The following is a 22,154-nucleotide window of genomic DNA, read 5'->3' on the forward strand; positions in this document are numbered from 1 at the left end:
TTCATTTTTTATTTTTTATTTTTGGTATGATAATATTATGTTCAAACAACCGGAATTGAGCCAAACTCGAAATAGAAATTGTTATGGAAGTTGAATTGGTAACCAAATTAAAAGAAGATAGGAAAAACATATCAAGATGAGTATCAAAGGTGTGAATTAAGGGTGAGAATGACAAATTTTCAACACCAATAATGCACCGGCAAAACAGTGACGAAGATGGAGATCTGAAACGACAACAATGCACTGGCAATCCAACAGCAAAACGATGGGACAGTGTAGATCTAAAACGACAAGAATGCATCGGTCGAACAAAATCCTCCGTCGGCGATGGAGATCTTCAACGACGACAATGAAGATCTATGGCGTTTTGTAGATGGAGGTCTTTGGTATTCTGAAGATGGAAATATTTGGGTGTGAGTTGTGATGTGTATTCAAACAGACAGGTGGTGTGATACCTTAGGACAAGTAATGGAAAGTTAAGGTATGAATTAAGATATTTTCAAACCCTAAAAATTATTATGTGTGTGTACTAAGTAATGGTGTGTACAGAGAGGATTAATGGTTTGTAAATAGAATTATCCTTCAAGAAATCCCCCTTTATTTATGCATTAAATAAATTAATAAAATCCTAATCTCCAAAATAGCTCTAGCTATCAAAATAACAAATAATAGAGCTAAAATACATACACAATATTTAGAAAATCCCTACCTCAAGTTCTAGGAGAGAGAGATAAGAGAAAATCTCCAAAAATTAACAGTGTTGGAAGGCGATTGCCATTGCACAAAACGTAACCCTCGATGTGTTCTCCAAATTGGCCTTAAGGACTGTGGTTAAAATGTTGGTGGATTTGTGTAGATCAAGCAAAGTGCAAGAGTTTTGGGTGTGAGTTAGAGGGAAGGGAGAGAAAAAGAGAGAGATATTTTAGAGAGAGAGAGAGGGGGGTTGAAAATGAGGAGAAAAAGTGAGAGGAATCCAATTTTTAAGCAAATGATTCCAATTTTCGAGGCTGAAACAGTCAGGCCCCTGGCTGCACATGCAGAACCCTCTCTCACGCACGTGCGGGAAACCCACTGCATGTGCAGTTTAGTGCAAGCCCAAAAGTACCTCAACTAACCCTCGTTGCACGTGCAGTTACATTCTCTACTCGTGCGGCCCCCATACCACTCGTGTAGCCCATGCCTTCCGTATGTGTGGGACAATCCTAGAATTTCAAAAGCTGCTTGCACCAGCAATCCACGCGTTCAGGCCCTCCTGGCCACACGTGCGGAAAGGCCTGATGGTCTAAAATTTGACTCTTAAGGCATTTCCCACCCTTCAGTTCCATCCTCATGCTCGAAACTCGAAGATTTTGATTCAGGGAAGTTTAGAGATATCAAGAACAAAAGAGTTTACAACACCGACGTGCCACCCGACTCTCGAAGCTCGGAAAATAAATGAAATGGTTTGAAAACAATGGATTCAAGTCAAGTCCAAGACCCAGAACGTCCCAGTCCCAGTTAAATTGGTGTTAAGAACTAGAGGGTTTGGAGGTATTCAGAGATCTATCCAAGATTTAAGAATTACGCAGAATCCATTAAGCATTTGATTTTTCTGTGCCCCTTTTCACAATATGTTTGGGCTTGGATTTCAACCAGGCTGCTGTTTTGCGTTTTCCTGAATGGTCTAATCAATGGACATAAGTGTTGCACCAAATGAACGACATTATTTGGCAGTCCATTACAATTATGTGGGCAATATGGGTGCATCAGAAAATATACATATCAGTTGGAGGAAGAAAATTTAGTAACCCATTGATACGATAAGATTTGCTCAACAGCTTACAATTTTACACAATTCCTTGCGATCGGAATCGAATGATGGGTTGAATCTTAATAATGAAATGGATAAGCCAAAATTGTTTAACTTCCTTGAGTTGTCGCCAATAATTATCTTCAACAGTCTAATCCTTTTGCATATAGTTCAATTGCCTACTTTTTTAGTGGATGGGGCATGGAAACAGGATATTACACTCAACAAGGTGGAGTTGGCAATGGACGGGAGGGAGCACGCACAATGTATGTGGCATCGGGATCTTTCTCCTTTAAAGCAGATATATGGATCAGCCTCTGAAGCTGAAGCAGGAGCAAACATGCTTTGCAGCTACATACAATGGGCAGTCCGTGAGCCCATTGTGCAATATATTTTTGCTGTTATCTACAATACTATTAGAAATCCGGAAAGTCCATTTCGTTCTGTTGAAGCTGTTGCATGTGCGTGCAAAGCTGGGTAGTTTTTAGCGAATGGGTAGTTTTTCCCGTGTTTTTCATCCACTATGGTTTTTTTTGTCTTTGTATTTATTTTTGTTATTGCTGTTTTCTCCTTGTTAACCTGAAATTGACGTTAATGACAAATGGTATTGTATGGCTGTTGTTTCCATCTTAATATATAACCTCTTCTCCACACACACACACACACACACACACACACACAAAAACAAAAAAAAACAAAAACAATATAATAATAATAATATACTTATAATAATCCTCATTGCAAATTTTAACAAATGTGAAGAAGAATCCGCAAGAACATAAAAAAAGTTCTTAAAAGTTAGCAACTGATCATGGTTAAATTTAATGTCTTGGGAGAAAAATAATGCAAATATATAAATATAAACATATATACACACAATTTTGCTGATAAATTTTAATCCCAGTTGCAAATGGTGGGTAGGTAGAAGCAATAGAATAGAAAATATAATCATCTGCGGAAGTGAATATTTACAACTGATGGCTGCAAAAACAAAGTCTGCTGGACAGAGAGAGCAAATGGCAAAATTGGATGGAACAAGAATGTAGAGATTTTCTTCGTCCGACCGTCTGTGCTTCCAGCTTCAGGTCCTGATTGAAATTCAAAACCCAGAGGACATCATCATCATGGACTTAGATCAATACTAAAATTATAAACGCAAATATCATAATAACTATTTCAGCCTCCGAAATGTCTCCGTATAGTTGATTAAACCCTGGATGTATGCATATCTATAACTTACATATGTATATATATAATGTATACACACACCTGGTTTAATCTTGAATTTTAGGGAATACGGTTGCCTTCTTGCGATGAACTTGATTGGATGATCTGTCGACTGCCTATGCCGATCCGTTGCAGAAATCAGCTGCAATAACAGGTCTCAATTATGTAGGTCAGCAACCCAAAGGAAATATGTAGATGGGAAATATGGTTCCCATCTGCTAGTGTAGATGGTCTCCATTCATAGTTTGTATGTAATTGACTACGGTGCGCCCCATGCATTTTGTATATTTTTTCAAATCTTTATATTCTCTTAAATGCTTACGTACCACAAAAATAAATAAATAAACATAGAATGTGAATGTTCTTGCTTTGAGATATGTTCTGCTCTACTACTTCCTTGCACCCACACAAAAAAGGGAAAAGGGGAACCAAACCAATCGGTTTCCTCTCACCACCCTCTTTGCAAATCTCCAAAACCAAAAATAATAGGAGAAACATAATTACTAAAATACCCCTAAACTAAATTGTATTAATATGTTTTCCTACTCTACTATATTGTTTTAACTCTTTACAAATAACACACAGTTGGTTCACTAAAAATAATAGGAGAAACATAATTACTAAAATACCCCTATACTGAAGATAAATAACTAATTAACCATAAATACATCTTCACATATGTGCCTTGACAAGTAAAGGGAAAATCAAATTTATGAATCGAACCTTTTCATCAAATCGAAAGAGAGATTGGTCAAAATAGGGAGAAGGACTTTGAGACTGACAGCTAAAAGGCAAAGAGGCCAGCATCTTCTTCACAAACTGCAAAATTCAAGCACCCATTATAACAGGTGTCATGAGATAAGAATACATAGGTTGCATGACTATGAGAGCCACACATATTCTTGTTCCTGTGCTTCATAAATAAGATATACATATATATATATATATTAATACAAAGCCAATGAAAAAACTGCAAGAACTTAAAACATCACAAGTTCATGTGACAAAATACCTGTGGAAATATGTTGGATTTATTTTTATTGCACCTTAGTTGCTCAAGAGCATGAATGTTATTTGAATGAGACGATATGAAATTCATAGACAGCGAATTTTTTGATGTTGCATGGAAGTGTTCACAGAACTGCTCAAATAAGAAATAAAGCTCCTCTGATGAATTCTACAATAAATTAGGAAGAACAATGGGCATGTCAGATAACCACAATGAACTTCATAGAAATAAAACAACCAAACTATGAGATGCAAGTGGATACCTGATAAAATGCCACCACTTTAGTTGTCTCCATGTTATATACAGCAAAGAATGCACGATGGTGATCAACATTTCTTGACATCTGAGGTTCCCAAAATGCTCAATTACATATATATAATTCATACAAAAGTTACAGGGATTACACAATTTATTCCGCTCAAAGATGAAAGTTTGATTTAATATGAAATCAAACATTAAATAACAATTAGGTTAAAGCCTTAGGGCAGGCATATATTCTCAAATTAGCTAGACCAATCACAGATCAGGATGAACCAGGAATAGATTAGTTTGTGAATACTAACTGATACTCTTCTATTAGTAAACAAGATGACATTGATAAACTTTGTATATCTAGAAAACTAGTTATTTAGCTTTTTAGGATTTGATGGAGTTCATTGGTTGGGGGTGTTTGGGTTTTGCCTAGACATGTGACATGATCTAATAAGTTGATGTTTACAGATATGGTTCAATAAGGCTTCAGATGATCTGGCCTCTTCAGTTCTGCTCAGCTGCTGATGTGGCTGAGCCCAAGGGGCCTACTGTTGGATAGTGCTGAGTTAGCACAATAGGACCAATCAGGCATATCGAATGCCATGTGGTAAGTTGACGCTTCTTATGCCAAGTATCTAGCATAGTTTTTAAAACGGGCCACAACTGTCATGTAATGGTTTCGGTGGTTACTGCCACCCATTACGGTAGCTATGGCGGTGTGATTAAAACTCATGAACGTAACGGTTACCATCTTTTAGGGTTGCAAATGAACTGAGCCATTCATGAACAAACTCAAGTTCGACTAGTGGAAGCTTATTCGAACTCGGTTTGCTAACTCAATAAATGAGTTCGAGCTAAAATTTCAAACTCAAATAATAAACAAGCCGAGCCCAAACTCAATATTGCTCGGCTCAATTAGGCTCGCGAGCTCAAGAATATATATATATTATATTTGATATATTCATATATAATCTACTATAATTATATACTCCCTCTGTCCTATATTGATAGTCCCTTTTGAAAATTTTAAACTTTTTAAGGAAACATAATCATTACACTTTAAATTCAAATTTTAAAGGGTTAATTCCAAAAGTACCCATTATATTCTCAAGTTTAAATATATTTATAATTACTTTACAATGGGTAATTTTGGAAACTTCTAAATTTAAACTCACTTTTCAAAGTGAACATGCATTTTGGGACAATAAAAAACGAACTAATGGACAACAAAATGGGATGGAGGGAGTATTATATTTGTATATGCTAAAACATTTTAACTTAACCATAATTAATGATCATGACTATTTTAATAGAAAATAATCATTGCAAGTTCCAAAGCTTCACTTTTGCTCTGCTTTCCTTGACTTTGTTGTTGTGAACAACTCACCCTTTTACAAGGGTTAGGACTTTGTATGTTTCTTCTCTTGAGCTGGGATAGAAAGTGATGTAGGATATCATGTGCATAGCAAGTGATAGTGGAGGGAAATTGTAGCCTATATCTAGAAAAGGCATAACCACTTTGTAACTAATTTTGCAATAATAAACATTGATTGATTGAGATTTCTCTCTAAATTTCTCTCTACATTTTCTCTTTCATGTTCTTGATTTGGCCCATCATCATTTGGTATCAAAGCTTCAGTGAAATCAATACCTGGAGGATCTGATTTGGGTTCGTGACCCATCGCGAAGGATTGATTTGGGTTCGTTACCCATCACTAAGGACAACCTATCGCGAAGACGACCATCGCAAAATCGATTCACAGCCTCTGAAACCATCGCAGCCTCTGGAATCGTTACAATTGCAACCTAGATTCAAGTTTTTGAGTCGCGTTCAAAGGTATTTTGGATTTCAAACCTGACTTGCGTCATCGAGAGCTCAGTTCTTGAGTTCGTCTCTGACTCTAAGGTCGCAACCTCTGAGTTTCAGTTTCGCAACTGGATTTCGCAATTGGATTGGGGTATTTGGTTTGCGATTTGAGCCATTGTCGAGGTGTGACTTCATGGGTTTTGTAAAAAAATGATGTATTATTGATTGATGAATTGATTGATTGATTTTTATATTACAAATGGTGAGTGGCTCATTATATAGGAGAGGGTGAGTGTAGTAGGTGAGGAGTAGGTGAGGAGTAGGTGGTGGTAGGTGATGGTAAATTGGTGGTAGGTGATGGTAAATTCTAACAGCCCCCCGCAAACTCAAGGAGGATAGAAACTAACCAACTTGAGTTTGAAGAGAGGAACAAAACAAGAAAATACATAAAAATAAAAAAGGATAGGTGACACTGTATGGTCGTGTCAGACCATTGGTGAAGACACTGGATGGTGGTGTCATAACGTTGTAGAGGACACTGTATGGTGGTGTCATAACGTTGTAGAGGACACTGTATGGGGGTGTCATAACGTTGTAGAGGACACTGTATGATGATGTCATAACGGTGTAGAGGACACTGGATGGCGGTGTCAGACCGATGTAGAAGACAGTTTATGGGGGCATGTCGGACCGTTGTAGAAAACAGTTTATGGGGTCATGTCGGACCGTTGTAGCAGACAATGTTGTGACAGTTTACGGAGTCTTGCTGGACCCTTGTAAAAACTAACCGGAATCAATGTCGGGACAGTTTACAGAGTCTTGACGGACCCATAAAAGAGCTAACCGGAATCAATGTCGGGACAGTTTACAGAGTCTTGTCGGACCCATGTAGAAACTAACCGGAATCTATGTCGGGACAGTTTACAGAGTCTTGTCGGACCCATAAAGGAGCTAACCGGAATCAATGTCGGGACAGTTTACAGAATCTTGTCGGACCCCTGAAAAGTCGCACCCTCAAAAGGGGTGCCCAATCTTTCAAAAGGCGTGCCATCAAAAGGCGTGCCCAATCCATAAAAAGGCGTGCCAGATATGATGGCGAGGCACGTGAGTTTGTCGTCTTGGCTGGCGCGCCCGTTTGTCATCTGGCGCAAGGGGCGCGTGATACGCGTGGCTGCCTCGGCTATTTAATCAAGACGGAGGCTGAGGCTGAGGCCGAGGCAGAGGCTGAGACAAGAAACTGAGAAAAAAACTCTGTGAAAAACCTCTGAAAAAAATTCTTCGTTTTGCTGAGAGAGATAGTTCCTTTTGCTGAGAGAGATAGTCTGTAACACGCTGTTGCCCAGAAAATGGCTTCGTCTTCCCGCGGTCTGCTCACCCTCTTTCCCGACCTCAACGAGTCAACAAGAGAGATAACTGGAGCGGTGGCACTGGAACCTCAACCAAGTGCCCCGGAGTTTGCTCCGTTGAACTTTCCGATGCGGTCTGTGGAGCAAAGAATGGCAGTGCAAACGGATGTGGAGGCCAATCAGTATACATTGAAGTCATGTGTGGAAACCATGACTGCGGTTACAAACTTGTCGAACCGGCAGCAGAGTAGGGCAAATGAGGTGCAGCAGTTAAACTCCCAGCTGGCTCTGCTCCAACGCATGTATAAGGATGCGCGAGCAGAGATAAGTGTGCTAAAGGCGGAAAATAAGGAGCTGAAGCGGAAAGCCACCGTGATGTTCCGATTTGGAGGGCCGCCATATGCTGCAGTGGAGGAGCAGGGAGGAGGCAACTTGCTTGGTGGTCTAGGAAGCACGGAGGCAACACCGTCAAGGGCCGCTCAGCACGGAGGCAAAAAAAAGAGACCGGCGGCAGAGTAGAGAAAAATCCCACTGTTCCGATTTGTGTTGGTTTTGTTTTTTTTTGTTTTTTTTTTTTTTTTTTTTTTTTTGTTGTTGTTTTTGTTTTTTTTTTTTTTTTTTTTTTTTTTTTTTTTTTTTTTTTTGTGTGTGGTGTAAAATGGTGATCGGGGTGAGCCCTGACATGAATAAAATAAGTGGGTGTGCAGTTCGTCTTCTTCCTCGGTGTTTTTTTTTTTTTTTTTTGGAAAACAAAAAAATAAATAAATAAATAAATAAAATAAAAGAAGGAAAGTGGAGTGTATTAAGGGTGGCTGCCATGTGCATGCGTGTGATGAGTGTTTGGGAATATAGGATAAGAAAAAGAGATATAGATATATATATATATATAGATATAATAAAGAAAGTGGGAGAGAGGGAGGATTATGGTGTCAAAAAGGAGAGAAAAAAAAAAAGAAAAAGAAATAAAGAAGCACAGCTGGGGATGAGCACATGCATAAAGAATTATATATAGATATATATATATAAAAGATAATGGGTTCTGAAACGGTGGGATGAAAGAAAAAAAATATATATATATAAAAATAATAAGAATAAGAAAAAGAAGGGGGCAAATTGTGAGTGTGATAATTCGGTGGAGAGTGGGTTAAAAAATAAAAAAAGGAATGGGTATGTGCAAAAGCTGGTGGCTGTATTGGAAAGACAAAAGGTATTGGAGGTAAAGAGTAAAAGAAAAAGAAAGGAGGATTGATATCTGTGTAGGTTTATCAAAGACAGCGGTGGCAGATAGCTTCATGCCACTGCCACAGTGACCAACATCGCCAAACCAACACCAGAAACCCCATTCTTTATCACTTTCTCTCTCTACAATGGCACGTACCAAGCAAACTGCCCGAAAATCCACCGGCGGCAAGGCACCCAGGAAGCAACTAGCGACCAAAGCTGCCCGGAAGTCAGCTTCGGCGACCGGAGGAGTGAAGAAACGCCACAGGTTCCGGCCGGGGACGGTGGCGCTGAGGGAGATAAGGAAGTACCGCTGAGGGAGATAAGGAAGTACCAGAAGAGCACTGAGCTTCTGATCCGAAAGCGCCCATTTCAGAGGCTGGTCAGAGAGATCGCTCAGGACGTCAAGACTGGCTGGGAGTGGCCGAGGGAGAGACTGAGTTAACCCGGGTGAGGACTTAGGAGATGAGGTCGGTGGCTTCACGGACGGTGTCGGAGCCACCGAAGGAGTCGCGGCGGCCTTCGGCGGCGACGCCATCGGAGATTTCGTCGGTGAAGCTGCCGGAGCCTGAGCGATGGCAGATCCAGCCACCACTACGCTCGGGTAAGCCATTGGAGTTGATTTTCTCTCTCTAGAAACACTACAAAAACAGGGAGTTTTAGAGAGAGAGCTAGAGTATAGAGAGAGAGAGAGAGAATTAGAAAAATTGGGTTTGTCCGGCGGACGGCCAAGGCGAGGCTGCCGCCCGCCGGTGAAGCGGAATCACTAAGTTCTTAACCTTGCTCTGATACCATGTAAAAAAATGATGTATTATTGATTGATGAATTGATTGATTGATTTTTATATTACAAATGGTGAGTGGCTCATTATATAGGAGAGGGTGAGTGTAGTAGGTGAGGAGTAGGTGAGGAGTAGGTGGTGGTAGGTGATGGTAAATTGGTGGTAGGTGATGGTAAATTCTAACAGGTTTGAAAGACTCGGTTGATCGCGACTTGCAATCAGGGTTTCGACCTCGCAAGATGAGCTTGCAGAGAACTTCTGGGTCGTAGATGAGCCCTGTTGAAGTTGTTCAACTGCCTCTCAGTTTATTCTTGTTCTCAAGTACTCGTAGGATAACTTTCAATGCAACCTTTGATTTCTGGATCTGATTCTTGATTTCATTCATTGAACCTGTTGTTGATTTTTGATCTATATCTAGTTTGGAATTTGATTTCGATCACGTTGCTTGTACTCTGTTCTTGAACTGTATGCACTACTTGAAATATCTGAACTGCTGGACTGTTTGGGGCTGTACTATTATTGTTCTTAAATTGTCTGATTGGGTTGTGACTTTGCACATTTGGGGGTTCAATGACTCAACGAGGTCGAGGTCGAGGTCGTAGGGGTGGTCATGGTAGGGGTTATGCCCCGGATTTGGGTGATGATTTCAAGGGTAATGGGATTCCATATCCGAGAGATGAAATGGCCGAGATGAGACGGCAAATTGCCATTCTAACTGAGATGGTGCAACGTCTCCTTCCTCCTCCTACCAATGATAGTGATGGTTCCGATGATACCGAGGGTGGTACTCGTCGTTCTTTTGATAATCTCTTTTGGGCTCCGCAAAGGTGTCGAACAAATGTGGGTAGGATGGAACAAAATTGGGGAAACAATATCAAGATTGAGTTTCCCGACTTTCATGAAAGCCTTAATCCCGACGAATTTATTGATTGGCTCAACACTATTGAGCGGATCTTTGATTATGGTGAGGTTTCCGATGAGAAGAAGGTCAAGCTTATTGCCATTCTATTAAAAGGAAAAGCTTCCGCTTGGTGGGATATCATGTGCATAGCATGTGATAGTTAGTGGAGGGAAATTGTAGCCTATATCTAGAAGAGGCATAACCACTTTGTAACTAATTTTGGAATAATAAACATTGATTGATTGAGATTTCTCTCTACATTTTCTCTTTCATGTTCTTGATTGGGCTCATCATCAGAAAGAGTGCAACTGAGACATAGTGGCCTTTGGTGCATCCTTTGAAATGTTTGGTTGTGCCACATCACTTGCATAATACATTTCAAGGTGGAGAAATTAATATATAAGTGCAGTAGGTTAATGCTTTCCATGGTTTTCTTCTTGGCCAACAAGCCACCACGAACCGAGCTCGAGCTCAAACACCTTGTAAAAAAATTGAGCTGAGCTCGAACATAGTAAAACTTGACTCAATTCGGCTCATTTGCAACCCTACCACCTTTACATAAAGAGCGTACAGCCACTACAAGCATTATGCTATTACATTTCTATTCGGCTCATTTCTATTACATTTCTATTTACATAAAGAGCGTACAGCCACTTTTCCTCATTTTTCTTTTTCAAGGTGTTAAAATCACATAAAAGGCACAAAACTTTTGTGGAAACTTTAGATACATGCTTTGAGCGTCCAATCTTCAAGTTCCAGAACATTTAAGTTGCTATCAAGAGTAAAGGAGTACAATAATTGTTAGAATTTACCATCACCTACCACCACTACCACCTCACCTACTCCACTAAACCACTCCACTAAACCTAACCCACTACACCACTACCACCTCACCTACTCCACTAAAACCCACTACACCACTATCACCATCCACTACACACCATCCACTACACCTACATCTATATAAGGAACTATTTGTAATAGACAGAAAATAATAGATCAATCAATATCAATCAATAATACAGTATTTTTTTTTTACTTGGTATCAGAGCTATAAGATTTAGACCTATATATTGTTTTCCCCCGGCGGGCAGCCGGCCGGCAACCTTGCCTTCGCTGCCCGTTGGAGTTTTTCTATACATACCTTCTCTCTCCATCTCTGTCTCACACAATCCCAGAATCACGCTCATGTTTCTTCATCTTCGGTGAAGATCAATTGATGAGGATCACAGATCACAAAGCTTTATTCGATAGAACATAGGATTTCGGCTTCATCTTCTCTAACCCTCTATTCTATCTCTCTCTAAACCCTAGCCCTTGAAATCGAAACGCTATTGTATCTTCGATCTATGTCTGAAATAAACCAAAACCCTTGATTGAATCAAGTCGAAACCCTTGAAATCACTTGATGAAGAAGATGAAACCCTTGAAATGAAACTCAGTGCATCCAAATTGGCTTCCTGAAGAAGATGAACCGACTCTTTAGAATGCTGAAATCATCTGAAATTCGTCAACCATCTTCAAATCCAGATGTGGAAATTATGCCTCTTTTCAGATGCTCGTGCATGGCTCCATGGTGCCGGTCCAAGTGGAAGGTTCGGATGAACAATACCAGCAGTCATTATTTCTTGCGAAGTGGAAGATTGGTCCAAGACAAGAGACCCTCCTCTTCTGTGGCAGCAAGTGAATTGGGTTTTTTGAGGCCAAGACACACACAGTGGTTTAAGATTGATGATGTTGGCATGGATACAGTGATGTTTTTGGAACAGATTGATGTTGTTCTGCTGTTGAGCGAGGAAGACTCAAAGATTTTCAAGTACCTAGATTCTCTTGAGGAGAATAAAGAAGAAAAGAGCAAACAACACAGGGGGACATAGCACACACTGTCACTCTCTCTCTCTCTAATAATCACCCCCACATGCCTCAAGATATTTCACGTGGGTACTCCACCTCCATAGACACATCAAATATTTTATTCACACCTAAAATCATCATTTTCCACCGCCCCACTTTTTAAACATATTATTATTATTATTATTATTTTAAATATCTTATTATAATTTCTTTCTTTTATTTTTTTTTTTATTTTTTTTTTTCACTTTATTAAAAAAAAAAAAAAAAAAAAAAAACAATTGCAACCAATTTACAAATTTGCACAATACACTCATTTTATTCATATCGGGATCAACCCCGATCCACATTTTACACAAAAAAAAAAAAAAAAAAAAAAACAACAACAACAACAAAAAAAATCCACAACCACAGCTTTGTTTTCTTTTCTGCAGACGGCCACCCACCGACCTACTCTGCCGCCAGTCTCTTCTTTTTGCCTCCGTCCTGGGCGGTCCTTGACGGTGCTGCCTCCGTGTTTCCCACTCCACTGGGCACGATCACTAACCCCTGCTCCTCCACTGCAGCATATGGTGGACCTCCAAATCGGAACATCACGGTGGCCTTCCGTTTCAGCTCCTTGTTTTCCGCCTTTAGCACACTTATCTCTGCTCGCGCATCCTTATACATGCGTTGGAGCAGAGCCAGTTGGGCGTTTAACTGCTGCACCTCATTTGTCCTGCTCTGCAGCCGGTGCGACAAGTTTGTGACCGCCGTCATGGTTTCCACACATGACTTCAGAGTATACTGATTGGCCTCAATATCAGTTTGCACCGCCATTTTTTGCTCCACCGACCGCATCGGAAAGTTCAACGGAGCAAAACCAGAGGTGTTTGGTTGAGGTTCACTGGCCACCGCACCAGTTATTTCTCTTGTGGGCTCGTTCAGTTCTGGAAAGAGCGTGAGCAGACCACGGGAAGAGGAGGCCATGTTTTGGGTAGCTGGACGGGAAGAAGAGGCCATGTTGCTGAGTGTTTCAGAGATGGGTTGGTTACAGAGTGTTTACAGAGTGTTACCAGTGTATCTCTCTCAGCCCACGAAGAGTTTTTCAGAGGTTTCAGACTGGTTTGATTTCCACATGTTCTCTCAGCCTCCGCCTTCATTTATATAGCACATGACGAAGAGGCCGACACGCGCACTGTCGATCACGTGCACCGCCGCGTGTCTGGCGCGCCTTTTGATGGCACGTCTTTTTATGGATTGGGCACGCCTTTTGATGGCACGCCTTTTGATGGATTGGGCACGCCTTTTGATGGCACGCCTTTTGATAGATTGGGCACACCTTTTGAGGGTGCGACTTTTTAAGGGTCCGACAAGACTCTGTAAACTGTCCCGACATAGATTCCGGTTAGTTTCTACAAGGGTCCGACAAGACTCTGTAAACTGTCCCGACATAGATTCCGGTTAGTTTCTACAAGGGTCCGACAAGACTCTGTAAACTGTCCCGACATAGATTCCGGTTAGTTTCTACAAGGGTCCGACAAGACTCTGTAAACTGTCCCGACATTGATTCCGGTTAGCTCCTTTATGGGTCCGACAAGACTCTGTAAACTGTCCCGACATTGATTCCGGTTAGCTCCTTTATGGGTCCGACAAGACTCTGTAAACTGTCCCGACATTGATTCCGGTTAGTTTCTACAAGGGTCCAGCAAGACTCCGTAAACTGTCACAACAACTGTCACAACATTGTCTGCTACAACGGTCCGACATGACCCCGTAAACTGTCTTCTACAACGGTCCGACATGACCCCGTAAACTGTCTTCTACAACGGTCCGACATGACCCCATAAACTGTCTTCTACAACGGTCTGACACGACCATACAGTGTCTCCTATCCTTTTTATGTATTTTCTTGTTTTGTTACTCTCTCCAAACTCAAGTTGGTTCGTTTCTATCCTCCTTGAGTTTGCGGGGGGCTGTTAGAATTTACCATCACCTACCACCACTACCACCTCACCTACTCCACTAAACCACTCCACTAAACCTAACCCACTACACCACTACCACCTCACCTACTCCACTAAAACCCACTACACCACTATCACCATCCACTACACACCATCCACTACACCTACATCTATATAAGGAACTTTTCCCTTTCTATTATTCGTTATTTTTATTCTTTAATCAACAAATTTCCATTACTTTCTAACTTGATTTCTTGATTGTTGACTTGCATCTATTCAGATTTAGGCTATTTTTTTTTAGACAGGGTTGGGTTATCGTGTGATGTATGATGAGCAAGGTGTGGTTGCAGTCGCCGTAACGGTGGCGGTGACGCGGTTGCGGGGTGTAAAGACCGTAGTGTAACGGTTGCGGTAACCGGAACAGTGAATTTTTTTATTTTTTGCACAATTTGAAAAAAACTTACCGATAAGCATTTTTTTTTTCCATGATCATATTTATTGGGTTGAAAATAAATATTGATCAATTTTTGTAAATTTTTAAGTATGATCCAATATATTTCATATTTTTAAATCACTATAAACTAACTTTTTTACATTTTATTTTAATAATTAATGACGTTATTTTATACAAAAAATCAATCACTAACTATTATATATAAGATAAACAATGACAAAAGTAAAAAAAATAAATAAGAGCCTAAATATATATATATATATATACATATTTTAACCAAGCCAAATAGATAATGACCACACTTATTATTATTATTATTTTCAAACAATATATAGATAGACACACAAACAAAATGGTTTAGTGATAGTAACTGAATAGAATAGCATAGGTCTTACAGCTTCAACAAATCAATAACATGTTATTCATCTTCCCTCTTCTCTCTCTCTATCTCTTGCTCCTCCATTTTCTCTCTTTATCTTCCCTCTTCTCTCTCTCTTTCCCATTTTCAACTTGTTTTTGTATGTTTTTTCAAAAGAAACAGTTTGGAACCGTTATGTAACGGTGCGTAACAGGCTGTTACGGCACCGTTATGACCGCTACAGCCAACACACCTGTGAATCTCAATCACACTGCAAAAGCGGCCGTAACGGTGGCGGTAACCGCCAAAACCGTTACGTAACGGTTGCGGCCACTCACATCACTTGCATAATACATTTCAAGGTGGAGAAATTAATATATAAGTGCAGTAGGTTAATGCTTTCCATGGTTTTCTTCTTGGCCAACAAGCCACCACGAACCGAGCTCGAGCTCAAACACCTTGTAAAAAAATTGAGCTGAGCTCGAACATAGTAAAACTTGACTCAATTCGGCTCATTTGCAACCCTACCACCTTTACATAAAGAGCGTACAGCCACTACAAGCATTATGCTATTACATTTCTATTCGGCTCATTTCTATTACATTTCTATTTACATAAAGAGTGTACAGCCACTTTTCCTCATTTTTCTTTTTCAAGATGTTAAAATCACATAAAAGGCACAAAACGTATGTGGAAACTTTAGATACATGCTTTGAGCGTCCAATCTTCAAGTTCCAGAACATTTAAGTTGCTATCAAGAGTAAAGGAGTACAATAATTTTTTCCCTTTCTATTATTCATTATTTTTATTCTTTAATCAACAAATTTCCATTACTTTCTAACTTGATTTCTTGATTATTGACTTGCATCTATTCAAATTTAGGCTATTTTTTTTTAGACAAGGTTGGGTTATCGTGTGATGTATGATGAGAGTGAACAAGAACAATTACACCAAAGAAAAACGAAAACAGAAGAACAAAATAAACCCTAAAATGACAAAATAAAACTCTCAATATTTTTATTGATTCAAAGTTGTTTATTCCAATGCAGAAACCCAATACTTATAGGGCTAAACCCTGATGCAAAATAGGGAAAAAAAAAAAATCCTAATAAAATAAGGAAGCAAATAAAACTCCTAACTAAAATGAAATCCTAATTAAATACTAAATAAAAACAAACTTCCTAATTAATACTAAATAATATAATAAAAATCATTTAAATAAATTTATGTCTAAACATTTGAATTTTTTCAGAAATTTATATCCGAGTAATATACTTGGTGTGTACTGAAATTTTTTATGATGTGCAAATAGAATTACCCTTTATCAATTTACTCTTCATAGACATTTTACCAAAATGCCCTCAACGGCTAATAATATAGAAAATCCTACAAGTACAAAATTACCATTTTGTTCCTAAAAGATCAAAATTACCAATTTATATCTAAGGGTCAAATTTACCAATTTACCCTTATTAAATTCACCATTTCAAACCTAATAAGTGATACAATCATATATTAATCCATTTTAAACCAAAAATGCCCATTTTGCCCTAGTTATCCCAAAACTCATCAAATAATTCAAATAGTCCAACATAATAAGGTATGAAATAATCACAATAAATCATTAAACTTGTAAAACTAAAAATTAAAATGCCTCAAAAATACCAAACAAACCCTAAAACATGTCATCTTTTAAGCTAAGACATTTAAAACTAAGCAACCCAACTAACTAATTTTCCCCAAATTTCATATATGTCAATTTTTTCCAACTTTGCGAAAGTGAGTTAATCAACATGATATTTACATCAAAGATCATGAAATATTGCTAGGTGCACACTTTTTAACATTTGAAGTCCAAAAACCCTTTCCTCATATTTTCCATTTCAACAAAATAAAGCAAAATACAACAATATGTATGCAATAAGTCTTCAAATCTCATGGAAGGCACACTTCAGGATTTTGAAATCAAAGAACCATGCAAGCAGAAAAATAGAACTGTTGACATGAATAAACTCTGAGTGCGGCACCCTAAAGAAAGCCACACACTATAACTATATCATTATCAATTTTTGAATACCTTAGGTCAAATTAACTATTCCATTGACTATCTATCTCATCTTACAAATACCTAATTTAATTACCATACAATGTTCTAGAGATAAAAATATGAATTGTTCGGATAACAACTTAGAAGATGAATACATTAGCTAGAAAACTTAAGAATGTTTGTGCTTGATAGAGAACCAAAGGAGCCTAGAAGAATTTGAACATGGAACTTTGACAAGAGATTTAGTAAGTATTGAAGAGTTAGAGAATTCATATTGAACTCGAATATTGAATATTTAGATGATTCAAGAAGCCCTAAGTGAGGAGCTTAATGATCTAGCCTAACAAGTAGAGTTTAATGAGTTCTTAATTAAAAATTAAGCAGGATTAGCAAAATTTAAGTAGGATTAACTAAAGTCTAAGTAGGATTAATTAAACTAATGAAGATTAAGGACTAATAAGTATGGTTAATTAGAACTAAGCATGGTTAATTAAGCTAATGAGACAATTAATCAAATATTACATCAAATAAAAAACAAAAACAAAAAAATTTAAAAAATAAAAAAATAAAAAAATAAAAAGAGAGAGAGAGAAAAATTGAGAAAGATGGAGAAGAATAGAGAGAGAGCTCGAGTCCTTGAGTTCTTCAGAGAAAATGAGGAAAACGGGAGAAGATCAAAGAACAACAAATCCTAGGTTTGGAAAATTAGGAGAAATTCACAAAAAGATAAGATATTCAACCCTCTTTCTTATGTTATTGATTTGATCTAGCTAGAAAATCACTTAGGATGGGTTTTGAAGGATCAAAGTTGGAGTTTTGATGAAAGTTTGGAAAAAGGAAATAGCATTAAAGACTTCTAAGAAAAACTATGTTTTGATTTGTTTAACTATGTTTTGATTTGTTTTTACCTTGAATTCATTGCATATAAATGTTTTCCTACAAAACACACATTATCTATTCATGATTTGAAGTCTCAAATATCATGCTTTGAAGGATTGGAATGAAGAAAATGAGGGAGGGTTCGAAAAGAAGCAAAGTTGGGAAGTTCTTGGATTGAATCTTGTTTTTGGTTGGTTTAAATATTGAATTCATGCATTCAAATTAGTTTTCATGTACTTTGCATCATATTTTTTTTATATCAATTACAATGGTGTGCATAGTGTTCATTTTGTCCTAGAAAGAGGTCATTGAATTTTGGGTAGTGATCATAATGTTTTCCAAAGGATTCAGAGATTTGGAAAAAAACTCTTGAATCCAAAGAATTCCGGATAAGAACTAAAACAGAGTACATGGAGTGTAAATTTAGTAACAGTAATAATGAAAGCAGAGGAGAAGTGAAGATTGAGAATCAAGAACTGCCTAAGAGTGAACATTTTCGTTATTTAAGGTCGATTATCACAACAGCGGGGGAGATTGATATGAATGTGGCCTATAGGATCAAGACGGGAAGGTGTAAGTGAAAAAGTGCGTCTGGGGTACTGTACGATAGACGAATACCCACTAGACTTACAGGTAAGTTCTATAAAACGGCTATTAGACCAACAATGTTGTATGGGATGGAGTGTTGGGCAACCAAGAAACAACATGTAGATAAGATGAGTGGCTGAGATGAGAATGTTAAGGTGGATGTGTGGCAAGACTAGACAAGACAGAATTAGGAATGAGTGTATTCGGGAATGGGTAGGAGTAGCACCGATAGAAGATAAGTTAAGAGAGAATCGATTGAGTTGGTTTGGTCATATTCAACGGAGACCAACAGAGACAATAGTGAAGAGATCGATGCTTTAACGGTAGATGGAAGTGTTAGGGGACAAGGTAGGCCTAAATTAACGTTGGTTAGCGTTGTAAACAGAGATATGGATCTACTTAATTTGACTAACGAAATGGCCTTTGATAAGGCCGCGTGGAGAAGAAGGATTCATGTAGCCGACCCCATTTAATGGGACTTAAGGCTTGGTTTGGTTTGGTTTGGTTTGGTTATCATAATGTTTTCCAAGGTATGGACCCTATGGTCTAATGAAGCTTGTTGGTTGGACAAATCACGGATGGTCATGGTGGGGAAAGGAGAAAGATTAGTGTATGCTTTGCTGATATTTTGACTCTAAATTGCACTAAACAATGAAATCATTGCCAATGTTTCGTGTTCACAAAAGGAATTAATTGCGATGAAAATGACTATGTAACACAAAAAGATGTGAAGAACAAAAAAAGATAAGACAGTTTTTTTTTTTTCTTTTGGAAATGTGAAATAAAAAGATGGGAAAGGAACGAAAGGGACATGACCTAATTTACAAAATCCACTTGAAAACAAAAGATAAATGAGTTAATCCAATTTTCAAAATGCAAAGAAAACATACGTTGTGAAGCAAAAAGGAGCCAACTAAAGTGCAAGACTGTATATGAAGCTGCTTTTTTTTTTTTTTTTTTTTCACTGCTGAGTGTGGTTTTGGGGGCTGCAGGTATAGACTGGTCGCTGTATGTGTGGGTGGGGTATTGGGCTGGATTGGCCTAGGTTAAGCAAGTGTTGGTTATAAAGGTGGAATGGGTAGGCACTAGGTTTAAAGTATACTGTGTTTAAGACAATGGCTGGGTTGATTATTGGGCTGATTATGGAGTTCTGGACTCAGTGCAGGTGAGCTGCACTTAAAGGTTATGAGCTGATAGTTGGGTTTTGGGCTGGTTAAACGATCAGTGAAATAACTCAAGTGTAGGCTGGATTAATGGGTTGGTTGGGCCAGGAGTTTTAGACTAGGAGAGGTACAGTGGAATATATTGAACAGGCTGTAGTTAAGGGCTGTTATATGGTTGCTTGAGTTGCAGATGGGCTGTTTACGGATACATGGGCTTACCTAAGGTAGGTGGGCTGATCTTGCTTATATAAGGATAGGGCTGGGTTTATTTGGGTTAGAAGTTGGTTGAATTAGGGTTGTGAGTGGTTTTGGAAAAAATATGAGATGGGTCAAAGGGTTTTGAAACCCTAACAGTGCTTCTCCCTCTTTAGTCGTTATCCTTGAACAACGCTGGACAACTCCAACTGACGAAGAAACTTACGGTGACGGAGTAGCGAGACTCTGCAGAGGGTCAATAATTATGAGGCTTAGGCAAGGGTCGACAACGGAAAAGGACTCTTCAACAGTAACCAATGATGGTAACTGCTGTAAGGGATGATGGATTCCGGTGAGATAGACATTGGATGGAGGCATTGAAAATCAGTGGTGATGATGAAATCGACAAAGCGTTGTCGGTGATGGCTCTGGCCGATGACAAGTGGTGTCACAGTGACTGTCTTTGTGGGAACAAGGCTGTGTAACAAAGCTGATGGTGAAAGTAACTATGCAAGGAGATGTCAAGTTGATGTTTGGATCAAAGGAAACTCTGATGAAGCGGTAACAACGGATTGGAGTTCGCACTGACACCACTTAATGCCAGATGGCCGGCTGACAAAGAAAGAAAAAAAAAAAAACACCCCAGCAAAGTAGAAGAAAACCCTAAAACAATAAAATCTAACTTTCAATTTTTTGTGTTCAATATTGAAGTTGTCCTCAATTAACAATCATCCCCATATTTATAGTCCAACTAAAAAGGAAACAAATCCCATATAACCAAAAATACAAAAAAATTATTTCTAATTCCCTAGTTAAATATTTCAAAATAAATTAAACTTGAGTCTCCAAGCCTGTCTCACATAAGTGCAATGAATCTTTGGGCCTCCGCAAGTGATCCCCATCAAGACTTCAATTTCTATAACTCTGCTCTCCTATAGCTAGAAATGCTCTCATACTTAGGCTAGTTCTCCTACGCCCTCTGACAAGTCAATGTCATATAACCCTCAAGCTTAAGTGAAATCCAAATAAAATTAATAATTAAAAACAAACAAAAGAATAAAAAATAAAATACAAAAAAATAAAAGCCAAAAAGGAAAATTAAAAGAAAAAAACAAACACAAAAGAATGCGAGGGAATGAAGGCAAAGAAGAAACCTCACCCCTCCATCAACACTGCCAAACTTGATTAGTAGATGATGCCGGTCTAAAAATTGTACCTGTCCCAAATGGATAAACAATTCACTCCCCTATCTGATAAGGATAAGCAGGCTTGAATAAATTGACAGATATCAAGCCACAAATTGACATTTTTATGTAAGGGTCAAAGCTCAAAAAAGATGCAGAAAAGCTAAAGTCAGAACCCTACCTTCCAAATAATCAAATCAACATAATCTTGAAAATGGAAGTAAAACTTCTTCTTCAGGCATTGGATTCTCTGGTTAAACAAGAAAACAAAGCAATCAAGACAAGGAAATCCGATAAACCAAATAAGGTGTGACACATCTAAAAATTCAGATTATTATAAAAAATAAAATAAAATCAATCGCTAAAAAGAACTTGAATTTACCACCCATTAATGGAAAGAAACTTTAAGAAGAAATAGCAAAAAAACTATGAAATTCAATGTGTGATATGCCAAATTAGGAATAAAAGGCCAATTATAGCTACCATTACAGGAAAATGGTGTGTTGATTGAACAAAAATTTAAGCACTCAGAATGTGCTTTACAGAGTACACATCTATCAAGAATGACCTTTACAAAAAAACAACCGGGACAATCTGAATAAGGACTGCAAACCATGCAAAAACAGCAACCACAGAGAAGGGTTGTGGAATATTGTATAAAATTTAGTTCAAAGAATTTGTTGTCACAGTAAATCAAAGATAAATAGAAATGGTCAGAGAACATAGTATTTACTTTTCAGTGTTGAAGTCTATTTAACAAGCAACCTGAATATTCAATTTGCCTATCCAGAAGGTTTCCAAGACTGGAGGACCATGCTTTGGACTAAAGGACTAATTTTTGGGGAATGACACTTGGGTTCATTACCAAGTGAACTGTTCAAGGCATTTTGACAAGTTTGGAGTTGTTATAAACAAACAAACCGATATAAGGTGTCATCCACTAATTAGGGAAAAAGAGAAGTTTATACACATGAGGTAAACAAAACAACATATACAATAACAATAAGATACCAAACTAGAAATTTAAAATTTTATAATGCATTTCTCGAAGTCAAATGGATCATGAACTGAGGACTTATCAACAGAATTCCAAATTCACATGAGATTTTGTCAAAAAGGTTGGTGACAATTAGTGCACTCAAGAAGAGTGAGCATC

At 38.3% G+C, this 22,154-nt stretch overlaps 1 protein-coding gene across 2 annotated transcripts in view; it reads right to left on the reverse strand.

Moving 5' to 3' along the window:
- Positions 1 to 2,618: 2,618 nt before the first annotated feature.
- The window catches only part of DET1 (light-mediated development protein 1 / deetiolated1 (DET1)), a 63,694-nt gene continuing 44,158 nt past the window's right edge, over positions 2,619 to 22,154 (reverse strand). For both annotated transcript variants that reach the window (XM_028212845.2, XM_028212847.2), the window contains 7 exons: positions 21,180 to 21,248; positions 20,974 to 21,030; positions 4,288 to 4,368; positions 4,029 to 4,193; positions 3,740 to 3,835; positions 3,059 to 3,158; positions 2,619 to 2,877 (listed from right to left, as the gene is read on the reverse strand). In XM_028212845.2, the coding sequence (XP_028068646.1) occupies positions 2,738 to 2,877; positions 3,059 to 3,158; positions 3,740 to 3,835; positions 4,029 to 4,193; positions 4,288 to 4,368; positions 20,974 to 21,030; positions 21,180 to 21,248 (708 nt within the window). In that variant the 3' untranslated portion in view covers positions 2,619 to 2,737. The remainder of the gene's footprint in view (positions 2,878 to 3,058; positions 3,159 to 3,739; positions 3,836 to 4,028; positions 4,194 to 4,287; positions 4,369 to 20,973; positions 21,031 to 21,179; positions 21,249 to 22,154) is intronic.

Source organism: Camellia sinensis, chromosome 13 (assembly GCF_055761805.1).
Source record: "Camellia sinensis isolate YWXY chromosome 13, ASM5576180v1, whole genome shotgun sequence".
In the NCBI taxonomy this organism is placed as follows: domain Eukaryota; kingdom Viridiplantae; phylum Streptophyta; class Magnoliopsida; order Ericales; family Theaceae; genus Camellia; species Camellia sinensis.